General features: G+C 42.6%; 1 protein-coding gene across 9 annotated transcripts in view; it reads left to right on the plus strand.

Annotated features, from left to right (window-relative positions):
• Positions 1-12,308, plus strand: part of LOC116992901 (protein spire homolog 1-like) — a 44,588-nt gene that overhangs the window by 10,236 nt on the left and 22,044 nt on the right. For 5 of the 9 annotated variants that reach the window (XM_042779049.1, XM_042779043.1, XM_042779048.1 and 2 more), the window contains 10 exons: positions 1,505-1,536; positions 1,979-2,143; positions 2,904-3,044; positions 3,330-3,395; positions 6,241-6,402; positions 8,614-8,682; positions 9,147-9,273; positions 9,706-9,830; positions 11,491-11,563; positions 12,108-12,259. In XM_042779049.1, coding sequence (XP_042634983.1) covers positions 1,505-1,536; positions 1,979-2,143; positions 2,904-3,044; positions 3,330-3,395; positions 6,241-6,402; positions 8,614-8,682; positions 9,147-9,273; positions 9,706-9,830; positions 11,491-11,563; positions 12,108-12,259 — 1,112 coding nt within the window. The remainder of the gene's footprint in view (positions 1-1,504; positions 1,537-1,978; positions 2,144-2,903; positions 3,045-3,329; positions 3,396-6,240; positions 6,403-8,613; positions 8,683-9,146; positions 9,274-9,705; positions 9,831-11,490; positions 11,564-12,107; positions 12,260-12,308) is intronic. The other 4 variants (XM_042779046.1, XM_042779051.1, XM_042779044.1 and 1 more) reach the window with 3 other exon arrangements.

Below are 12,308 nucleotides of genomic sequence, written 5' to 3' on the forward strand. Positions count from 1 at the left end.
GAGTCGATTGCTGTAATTTATTAGTGTTGTTGGAACGGTTTCCTATCAAAATTATTTTTGTGGTGTGCAGAGTTCTCCTCCCTCAAGTAGAAGATATTTCCTGCCTCTTTACCTTTCTGCCTGAAGTTGAATGTACGCTTTTCCTACTTGCAAACATTGGTGCAATTAATATATTTGTTAGAAACAAGAGAGTTAAACTGAGCACAATTTCTGTACATTCTTACTTTCTCTTGATTCCATTTTGTTGTACACTGAGCCTATTCTTTCAGGACATCTTGTACAAATACAGATGAAGTCATGTCCCTTTAAAAAGGCAGAGCAAAAATTGGCATTAATGGTTGCACCTGTAGGAAAGAGAGATAAGAGCAAACCAAGAGGTAGAACTGATAAAAAGCTGCTGTGAGCCCTTGCCCAGCCTGGAAAAGGGAGTTTTAAGTTTCCTAGGCTAAGAGTGAAGGTTATCAGTGAAAGGAAAAATGGAACCTCCAGTGTGTGAGCAGGGGATTGCAAAGGTCTCTCTAGCTGAGCTTCTGAGGTGTTTTGAACATGCTATAAGTGAGGAGCAAGCCTGGGCTATCTGCTTCCAGTGTTGCAGAAAAATAGAGCAGTTGATCCAGGGACTGTACCCATCACTCCATTCTGTGTTCATAAAAGGTTCTGGGAGCATCTTTATCCATGCTGATGGTACTGCTTCCTTCAAGGTCTACCACAAGACTGGTAAGAGCATAGGTACCTGCAGATGCCAAAGGTTGTTCCCATAACAGGCTGAATGTGAGGTTTTTCTTTTCCCTTCTCTTTTCTCCGTATGCTGTCATGAAGCTATTCTCCTGCCTATACTTCATTTCAGAGGACCGTAGATGAGTGATAATACAGATGTTTGACCTACTAATTTCTCTATTAGTGCTCTATTGAGTCATCTGGTTCTAGGGAATAGCTGGGTATGAAAGCCTTCTACCACTTATGTTATTTGAAATAAATAGTCTGAGACTTTGTTATATATGCTGCTCTGTTCATCTTCCAGTGTATGGTTCCTTTGTTATGGTAACTCTTGCAGCAGATATGTGATTGGCACTTTCCCTTCTTTTGGGCACTATGTGGTAATAAGTGGTAATATAGTGGTAGTAATCTGTATTATGTAGGACTGGGTTGGGCTGGAGCAGAGGTCAGTGCTAGATTAATTCTTCAGGGACTAGAGTGGATAGTAAAGAATAAAGACAAAGATCCTTTGCCTCCCCTGGCGGTTGGATATAAATTAACAAACAACAAAATGCAGCAGCTGTTACTTTGGGCTAATGCTCACAGTAACACGGGTCTCCTATGTTGTTTTCCAGGACTCCCCAGATACAGGCATACTTTCCCCTGGTAGGACTGACTTTAGTCAGAGGACTTAGTTACCTTACTAGAAACAATGTTTCCTGTTCCCCTCTCTCGAAAAGGGTTCTAAAAGCTGTTTATCAATGCCTGTACAGCTGTTTCCTCTCTGACCCTTCTTTTTCCCTTTCAGATGCTGGCGGCATTCAGCAGTCAGAGGACAAGGTAAGCCTGTGTCTTTGCCTTCATTGTGTGTGCAGATACAATCCTGTTGTAGTAGAAGGCCTGATCAGGAGATGCAGATGTCTTGGGAAACTATCAAAGTGCTTGAATTTACTGTGCCCTGTGAGAGTCACTGCTCTGCAACCTGAAAAAGGAAACAAAATGCTTGGACTAAACTCAACTAAGACAGTGGGACTGGGAAACAATGTGCACAGATGCTGTCTACTGTGACATAGGCCACAGTCTTGTCCTAATAACAGGTATATTGGGGGTGCCTGTTAAGGCAATTTAAAAACTTTAAACCAGCTGGAATGGGAGGGTATTTCACATCCTGAGAGATGTGCTCAGTCCTTAGGAGAAGAAGAGGGTGCACACGTGGCTGGAAAGTAAGAGCTGTTCTCCACAAGACTTTGAGCTGCATTGCTTCCTTGGTCTTTAACTGCAGCTGTTGGAGTACTTGGGAGTGGTGATCTATGAAGCCCTGGACTGGGGAATCGACAGCCAAGTAGAGAGAGAACTGAGCGATCCTTTGGAGAAACTGCTATGCCTCATGTTGAAACTGGATGATGAGGCAACAAAACCACCAGTCACCCTGCAGGATGTTATCAAGGTTTCCTTCTTCCCCCTTAGTAAATATAGCAGCTTTAGAGGAGTTGATGAAACAATGCTGTTGACCAAGAGGCAGGACCATTACTGGGTAAAAGCTGGGTGGGCTGTTGGAAGGTAGAGAGGGAACATTGGCTTTCCCATTCTGGGTGGGCTGTTGGAAGGTAGAGAGGGAACATTGGCTTTCCCATTGGAGGCAAAACCATTAAGATGTTTTGGACATCTTAATTCTTTTCCAAAAGAATTAAGAAGGAAGACTGAGCATGGCTCTCCCATAGCTGTGTCTATGAAGTCCTTCTGTACACAGTCTCCAAATTCAATACCTAGAACACTATGGCTATTGAAAAAACTCCCTTTCCATAGTATTTCGCTTCCCCAAAGACTGGGATTTTAATGTTTCAATTCAAACAGGTATTTTTCTCTCAACCATAAATTAAAGGTATGAGAAACTTCCTAACCCTCTGTCTGATCGGGGCAGGGAAATAGAATAGGGCAAGTGACTACACCCACTGTGGATTGTTTTTGGAACTGGAGGCTTCCCCTTTCAGGTGCTTGTTTCAAAGCACACCTTACAGAAAACAAGATATACAAATTACACAGCTACTTCTGCTCTTGAACATAAAAGATTGAACATCTTCCTTCTTTGTTTTTCTGTATCTGAAATAGAAAAAAAAAAGGGGGGCAGTGAAGATGATTTTTAACCATGGATAGAGGAAACAAAATCTTACTTTATTCCATCCTACCATGTTTTATTTTTTAAATAGCTGCACTTCTTTCAGGCCTGTGAAGAGCACTTGTCCAGGCCTTCTGAGGCTACCAGCCACTATGAAATGACCTGTAGGAGTCTATTTACTGAATATATGGAACTTCAGAAGCTTGTGACCATCATACAGACCTCCAAAGAGGTATGTTTAGGATTGCCCATTAGCTGCTATTTCCTCTACCTTCACACACTCACTAAGTCCTAAAGTAACCTTCTCATTGCACTTGAAATGGAGCACCTGGATGAAGTTCTGTTTTCACAATGTGAATAGCTGCTGTCCCTGGGCCATTTTTATTTATTGTAGCATTGAAAGTTTAGGTGTTTGGAGCTTCTAGGCTTTTCAGATAAACATTAGTAATTTATGCTGGATAGATAGGAAATCAATGAAGAATGTAAAATGATGACCTCTTGTGCTTGCTTTTCTCAGAGACTGAGAAAAATGGATGTGGAAGATTGGCTGGAAAATTCCATTCAAAAGAAGAAAACACGTGATGTAAGAAATTTATTTTCTTCATTATGGGGAACTGGGGTTTTTTGGTCAGCATTGGCTCGCTGAAGCTGTCCATTGATTCTTTTATGAAAAATAGAGCTTGAACACAAATTAAACTGCTTAGGTTGTTCAGAAGCCTGAGTAGTTAAAGACTTGTTTGCAAAACAAGCTGTGGAGTGAACTTGAAGTTAAACTATTTCATATGTCAACCTCACGTGGACTTCTATTCTACCCGAAGGTTGTCTTTGTGGTCCATCTTAAACCACTTCTAAAAATGAAGTTGGAGGCAATCTTAGGAGTAAATGTGCACAAATAGTTACACAGGCTGTTTCTTCCCACAAATGAGCCCCAAATTTCAGCTCTTGGCAGGAACTGACACCTGCCAAAAGCAATCTGTTCCTTTCTCATAGCTGGACTGAAAGCTCCCAGAAATTTCTTCTGTTGTTGGCAGTCCTGGTGGTGGGGCTAGTTCACTCTTCCTATGTGAGATCTCTGTTGTCAGGACTGGCAGGAACTGAAGGCCAGTGGCACTGTCCATCTTTGTGGTTGTGAAGCTCCAGCAGCTCAAAGGAGTGAAGAAGGGTGAGGAGACTTCACTCCTGCCTTCTGTGCACTGCCTGTCTTCCCTTTGATTTCTGTGCTTCCATAGATGTTGGACTGTGTGTTTGGGGCAGGGAAAGCAACTTGCTGTGCTTTTTTCAAGGCCCTACGCAGTCAGGGCTCAATCAGAAACAAATAGCACTTCAGGCTGGAGCTCTGCCCAGCATAAACAAATGCTCTGTAGTCTGGAGTCTGTGGAGACAAACAGCAAGCCCCGAGAGACTTGTGGACTCACTCCCTTTGTCTAAATAGCACTTGCTTTGAAGCATGCTCAAACTATTCGTATGAAAATGTTTGTGAAATGTGTGTTTGGGCATATTCTCAATTTTGTGATCTATTAAAATAAACTGGCAAGCTATCTCAAACCACAAACTCATCAACTGCTGTAGCTCTTTTCTGCAGGGAATACATGAATAAATACATGGGCTTTGCTGTGTGGCCTGAAGGCCAGTGTATCTGGCCTCTGCTCCTTCAGGAGGCATGAATTCCTAAAGCTGGATGTCTGTTGCGAATTCTCTGCCTCTATTTTCCTAGTCCCTAAGCACCAGTTGATTGCATTGCTCTGACAATTTCTTGAGTTTAAAATAACCAGGTGCCAGGTTTTCTGAGATCCTACAGGTTAGAGCTGATGTCTTGAGTGGTGCTAAGCAGGCAGTGTGTCCTATGAACCACAAAAGAACTATACTTTTTCACATCAATTGGTACAAAACAGATCTTCTGAAATGCAGACCACAGCCTGACAGCATGCAGTTTTGTACAGTTTCAGCAGAGCTTATCTGTACATTTCCCAAGTTGATGTTCACTTTGAAATCTAAGCAGTGAGACCTGTTAGAAACACAGCTGTCTTGGCACTCACCTGTTGAACTCAAGGTAATGAGTTTAAAGTGTTGTAGCATTTTGTGTTGTACTACATAGGTTGTGGAAAGTTTAGGTGGCTTTTGACAATACATGGGATGGCAAAAATAGAATAATTGCAGTAATCCAGTCAGTAGGTAAATAAGAGCATGAGTGATAATGATGTCACCAACATCTGAAAAATGTTTTGGGTGTGTAAGTTGCTCTCAAATGGCCAGCTGAAGGCAATTCTTAACCCCAAACTAATGTGGCAATATGACAGTACAAAAGTCTCTCTTCAGATCATCTCTCAGTCAAGTTCAGCCCTGTGAAATGCAACTCTATAAAGTGCAAATGTCTTGGAATAAGCTAATTAAAAAGTCTTTAGTACTGATGAGTTTGCCCAGAGATGTTTGTGTGTTCTCCCACACAGTATTAAATGTAGACTAGGAGATAGGGCAAGAGTTTGGTCATTCTTTGAGAGTTCTTGTTTTCTGGAGTTGAGGTATGGCTACCAAATCTAGGCTAAAACAATCCAACAAAAATGTCTTCTGAAGGGGTAAGTAGGGAAAAGATGCTCCATGCTATAAGTAGAAAAGGGAGAGAAGCCTAAGTTAGATACTTTGTTTTGAGGAACTTTTCTAAAATGTTTTGCTTTCCTTTCACTGTTTATAATACAATGACTTGTTCTTACTCAATTTGCCACTGGGATGCAGATAAGCTGTTGATTTAGCACTTCCATTACAATGTTGTCTAAACATGCTATTGAGTTGATTACGTCTTTTTTTCCTGTCTTTAACTTTTGTTGGGCTATACTACATGCCTGAACATACTCAGATACTAGTACAGAAACAGGATGAACAGGTGTCAGGGTTTTTAGCTTGTGTCTCTAGGCTGAGACTGCTAACCTATGCTGCTGTTAAGTATGAGATCCTTTGTCTACTTGTCTTCTTCTTTTGTTTCTGGACACTTCAACCCCGGTTTTCTGAAAATCTGGAGGATTTTAGTGGTAAGATTTGGAATGTCATTCCCAGTGTTTCCTAGGACCCAGTAATATGAAAACATTCTGGCACCTGGAGCACTTGCAGGAGAAAAATGGGTCTATTTATTTACCAGTCAGCAAAAGCTATATTTTGCTGAAGTACATCCATAAAGTTAATGACAAATTTTGGGAATAAGCCTGGTGAGCCTGCTACAAGTTTCTTTTTTGCAAATTAATTTCTGCAAAGAAAAGCAATTTTCTGCTGTGGTGCTGCACCCTGATCTGGAAGTGAGTAGAAGAGCATGTTAAGGACACAATTCTGTGTTTCTGAATGATTTCAGCTGCTAAGTTCGCCCTGTTACATGGAGGGAAGGGATGCTGCTCTGGGAGTGCTAACCAGCTACTGACTTGGCCCTTGCTGGTTTCTCCAAGGCATCCCCATGGCCTGATGTTATCTGTGAGCTCCAGGCTGGTGTGAGGCTGCGCAAGGCAGCTGAGCGACCATGGCATCGTGTGTCTCCAAAAGAACGTGTTCGCTCTCCCTATGAGCTACTTTTGGATGACATTCGGCACAAGAGGTATACCCTGCGGAAGGTAAGTGGCTGGAGTCGACAGACAGCTTTGGGAACGTCTGCTCTACTTCATTTCTGAGCAGTATGTGTTGAGACCTCTTCTCCAAAGGCATGTCTTTTTCAAAGGTACATCAAAGTCCAGAAGTGTCTGGGGTTCCTTCTCAGCTGCAGATCAACATTAGATCACCCTGTTAGTCCACCCAAGTACTTCATTTCCAGTAACTTTTAAAGTCAGAGTAGCCACAGTTTCATGAATTGCTATAGTAAAACTGTTCTCCCTCCAGGGTCAACCACTCACTTCCCTGCAGCAGTCATTCTGCCCTGTGCACAGCAATTTCATTGAACACACTCTTGCTTCCTTGTGCTTTCCACCTTCAACACTTGTGTCCTTCCAGGCTCCTTGAGCTGAGCTGTGCCTGGCATTCTTTTACTTGTTGCTTTGCCTTCACAGATGCTGTGGTGTGTATGCAAGTATGAAAGTACTTTTGAGACCGTTCTCTGCTCAGCCTCAGGCAGAGGCCTCTGGGCAGTGCGCTCAGCTATTGCAGGAATTTAGTCAGGGTAAAAAATGCTGAGCCCCTCACAGGGAGGGGCAGAGACTTCCACCTTCACCACTTGATTGGTGAAGATGACCAGATACAAAAATGTCTGGGGTGTCGCTAAAGGCTTGTGATGCTCTTTGCTTGCTGCAGCTTGAGCTGGGAATGATGAAAAGATCTAAAACATTGGCACAAGGCCTTGTGGCATTGGCGTGCTTTGCAAACAGACTTCTTGGCAGAGGATGAGATGCAACTCTTTTCTGTAATAAAGAGTGGTATTACAAAAAGTGAAAACTTTGCATACTGCACTAGACATCAGCTTCTTTTCCTCTTTGTCGGTGCTGCTAGAGTGTAGCAGATTTAAATGCTTCAGCTAAACCATGCACCTCCATAAAATCCCAGCTTTTGCTTGGCTTGACTGTGGCTTCAGCCTCAAGGTAATGCTATGCCATGTGTTTGGAGGTGGTATCTTGACGGATATGTAAATTAATACTATTGGTAAGAAGACAGTGTATAATAACTAACTTGCATTTATTGGAATGTACTGTGTATCAATACACTGTGCAGTACAGAACTGTAACTCAAGGTGGCAGGATGATCTGGGTCTTGATTTCCTTTTTTTTATTCCCATTTTTTTCTTTTTGGTAACTTTTTCTTTGGTCCACAAGAATCACAAGCATGTTTGAAGAGTAGTAGTCGGAAATGCTGAAAGAAAACAGAGTGCTACTGCTCAGGTCTTTATGAAGGCTCTTAAACTAGGATTTCTCCATCTGCAAAACTATTTTAAAGCTTCTTTAGCAACCAGTGATCTAATTTGCAAATGAATGAAAGCACAGCTAGTGTGGGGAGCTGTAGTGTTGTTCTACCTGCATTCCCACATGTTCTGAAGTTGTACACACAAGTGAAAGTAAATGGCATAGCCTCAAAATCTGAATAAGTGAACAAGGCAGCTGAAGACTTTCATGTGCAATTGACTTTTTTGTCAGTTCTCCCCTATGCAGCAAGCACAGGGCTTGATGCTTCACATGAATATCTGCCCTGCAATTCTATCTTGCTATTGTTCCTAGTTTGTCGGGCTGTAAGCCAGTCTCTGGGACTCTGGCTTACTAATACAGCTGCCTGCTGCTACAGTTCTTGTTACAGTCCTGTTAACCCGTTCAACTGCTGTCCTCCCTGGAGCCAAACTTCTACCAATGAGTATGGTATGACCATGGTGCTTGTTGGGATCACTCCCAACATTAATATCTGAGTACAGTGTTTTCTAGCTGCTTCTCAGAGCAGTTAATGAGCTGTTTGGGCTAGAAGGCTTTGTGGTGCTTGTGCGAGCCTCTAAGGGCTGTGCAGTTCTGATTGCCTCTGGTTTGCCACGGGCAAATCTTTCCCTCCCAAAACCCCATATAAGGAAATTTCTTTATTCTACACTTCCCGACTCCTGGTTTTGTTTTGGGGGGGTTGTTTGTTTTGTGGGGAGGGTTGTGTTTGTTTGGGGCTTGGGGTTTTTTTGAGGTGGCGGTGGGGGTAGTTCTTGTTTGTTTGGGGGTTTTTGTTTGTTTTGGACTTTTGTTTTGTTTTTAATGCCTTCTCCACCTCTCCTGTTCCCAAATCCTGACTTGTATTATTCACTGTGCCATTGAATGGCAGAGTGTACAAGAAGCAGAGAAAGAACTATTTATTAAGCATCACTTCTCTTTCAGGTGACCATCAAGCAAAAGCACAGGGCCCTTAAAGTTGATGTAGCTGCTCTCAAGCCTCATCTAAAGCCGGTAGGTGACCTGGTGGTGCATCTGATGATTGCAAAACAAGGCATTTCTGGAGGTAACAGGACATTTTGAAGGAATATAAAGCTTATACCTTAGCTACTGGTTTGTCTTTGGGAGGGGGTTATATTAACCACACTTAACTTTTGAATAGACTTTCCTGCCAAACATGGTACTAGAAAAATGGGAGTTGACATCTTTGTAGAAGGTGATCTTCCTACTTCTTCCACTGCTTCTTTAATTTGCAGTGTTTTGTAGTCTTGAAAGAGCTCCTGGAGTTAACTTCAAATAAGAGTTGTTAAAGTATTCTACTGTGCATAGTGATGAAGGCTGTCTCTTGTGCAGGGCCCAGTGCCCTCCTGGGTGACAAGCACTTGTAAAACAGTGCCATTGCTGATGCAGTTGTTCTGTCACCAGTAGTCTCCTTGCTCTGTCCCATGGCTCTTTGTGGTGCTATGCTTTGCCTGCAGATGTTGAAGGTGAAGCTGAAACAGTGTGTGCCACAGCAGCCCAGGTGGCATGAACAGTTCATGGCAGAAGTAAAACAACCACCGAAGCTTCGGGCAGCAGCACAGGAAAAGAGGAGCAGGCCCAAAGGTACCTGCTATAGAGTGACCTAGCAAGCAAGCAAGTGAAGCACTGGCTAAAAATAATAGATGGCCTTGGAAACGAAAGCCCACTTATCTTTTCAATAACATTTGTAATATAAGGGGCAGGGAGAAATACAAATTTTGTGTGATAGAGGTGATATGGCATAAGAACAGCTATTTCTAAAAAATGTTTGTGGCTTATTAAAAGATATTTTTAACTTTCCCTTCGTTTTATGAATGTTCAAATTTGTCTGTCCACTAAGGGAGATTACAGGATTATGACCATCACCTAAGAATAAAAGATTATGTAACTACCAGGACAAAGCCTGGCTAAATCTCGAATTCCAATGTGTGGGAATCAAATTTGTTGTTTTCTTGTCCCAGCTCTATCTCATTTAGTCTGTGAGTATGGGCTTTTTGTTCTCCCTCTCCACTGCAGAAATGCTTGTGGTGTCAAATACTGCCTTGAACTCTTCAAGTGACAATTTCTTACATCTCCAAGATGCCAGTACTGAGTTTAAAATTGCCAGCACTAAAACACAGCAGCTGGGAGCAAGAGCTCAGGTAAGGCTTTAGGTGAAAGGACTATGGAGATGCATGCATACTTCAGGAATTAGAGCTGCAAGCATATACACAGCCTGGAAGGGCAAAAACAAATCCTAGTGTAGGGAATCTTGTCTCAAAAGTGAATATGGTACTACTGGATTCACTGAAGTTCTTTCCCCCACAGAAGCTCATTTAATCTTCAAACACTTATGTTTGTGGCATGACTGCAGCCTGTAGGTACTGATCTCTCTGACCAGTGATAGCATCCAAGGGAATGGCCTGAAGCTGAGTCAGAGGAGGTTTAAGTTCATTATTAGGAAAAGGTTTTTCACCTGCAGGGTGGTTGGGCACTGGAACTGTCTTCCCAGCAAAGTGGTCACAGCACCAAGCCTGACACAACTCAAGAGGCATTGGGACAATGCTCTCAGGCACATGATGTGACTCTTGGGGTGGTCCTGTGCAAGTGCAGGTGTTGAACTTTGATGATCCTTCTGGGTCTCAACTCATGATATTCTATCATTCTACAGAACTGAAGTCTGCTCTGTTATCTTAAAAATAGATCCTGCAGAAGTTAAAATAGCATGGGAGTCTGGCCAATACGGACCAGAATATTCATACCCTTACCTCACAGTGAGGCATTTGATGCTAGGTATATTGATATATTTTGATTTCGTGTGGTATGTGAACTCACAGAAAGAAAACTTAATGATACGTTTTGGAGAAGGAACTTGATAGGTGAATTCCCACTTGTCTGTCTGTGGAGTTTTTTTGGGAGCACTGTTCTTCAGGAAACCACAATACACAGTCTTTGGGTTCTTTAACTCCTGGCTCTGTCATTAAAAGTTTGACTGCGTGGTTCTGGGATTCAGTCTGAGCATATTCTGAAATTCTGTGGAACAGAACTTAAGCCCTAACATATCATGTCTAGCACAGATGCTCTGGCATACAAACAGGAATCTGTTTTCTGTAAATATTTCTGTGTGAAATGCAGTTGCCTAGCTGAGGAAAACAGATACTAATTATAAAAGCAGAAAATCTTTGCTATATTTGCCCCAGTCTGACCTACTTGTAGGAATGTTCAGCATTTGAGAACCCTGTGGCTGATGTATTACTGCTAACTAGGAGGACTTTCATATGGAGGCTAATATAATCAAATTTATTTTCTGCTTTTCTAGGCAAGGTAAAAACTGTGCTGTTGAGATAAAGCATTGGGTTTGAGTTCATGAGTTGGGCAGTTGTTGAAATGTTGGGTTAGTCTCTTTAACTGTTCTCCAGTGTTGCAACATGTGAACTGGAGCCAAGAAAATGGTTCCAAATCATTCCATGGGTTGTGCGGGGAGGATTTTGCAAAGTTGGTTCCTGAACAGATGAAACTTTAGTACTAGTATCCACTATTGGACTTGGGCAAGAGAAAGAACAGGTGAATTGGAAACTTCACTAGCTTGGCTGGAATTTTAGCTGTTAAGTGCAGGAGGAATTAACTTTAGATTCCAAGAAGAAATAGAAAGTTTCTGAATGTATTCCATTGATTTTTCTCTCTGCTCCACTTCTGGCTGAGCCTTGAACATTTCTGATCAGTTGTGGGCATCCTGGGTTTTGTTAGGCAGCAGTACTTCCAATGAAGTGACCTTGGTGTCCCTTCCATGGAGACCATGAACATCTTGTTCTCTGGTCACAGGAAACCACTCCGCTGCCTGCCAGCACTTGCCTTCCCTCCACCAGGCCATCAGGAGTATCCTGCATCAGCACAGGTCAGTGCACTTCTGGCTGCACATCTAAACCAGGTGATAAGGTACAGCCAGTGACCTGATGGGCTCCTAAACGTTTGGGCTGGGCTTACTGTACACTTCTTTCATCACCTGAAGATACTTAGCAGGAGAAGTTCCAATACTAAATAGTCTGGGGAGGTGCCCTTAGAAAATAATTTCTCTGCAGTTGACTGAAGCTTGGGTAGCTCCTGCAGCTTCAAAACAATGATTGCATGTCCCCAAAGGCCTGACTGGAATTTGCAGTAAAAGCTAAATGAGTGGCTTGAATATTCAAGTAGAAAGTGCAGCACTTCATTTTATTAGACTAAATGGTGCTAATGAAGCCTCATCAGTGTCCACTGACAAACATAATTACTGCAACCTCTGCTTTTTTTGTGATCTGAGCAGATGGGTTGGAGGGGGAGAAGTATAAGTCTTGCTACCTTCAGAAGGCAGTGTATTGCCCTTGAGTGTCCAGCTTTCAGGGTGAATACTTAGAAACTGACAGTGTGTTTTCTGCACCCTAAAACTCTCTCTTCCTATCCAGATCTCGCCGCAAATCACGCGTCTCCTCCCATGAGTGCACCCACACCAGGAGATGTTAAGCCTAAGCATTTCCTGAGCACTGGCCAACAGCAGCTGCCTCCTTACAGAAGAAGGTCCAAATCTTTAGAGAGAGGCCTTCAAAGCAAGGAGCTTGTAAGTCCAACATGTCAGCAAGCAACCCTGGTCTGATACAACTGGTAAT

Source organism: Catharus ustulatus, chromosome 2 (genome assembly GCF_009819885.2).
Source record: "Catharus ustulatus isolate bCatUst1 chromosome 2, bCatUst1.pri.v2, whole genome shotgun sequence".
NCBI lineage: Eukaryota > Metazoa > Chordata > Aves > Passeriformes > Turdidae > Catharus > Catharus ustulatus.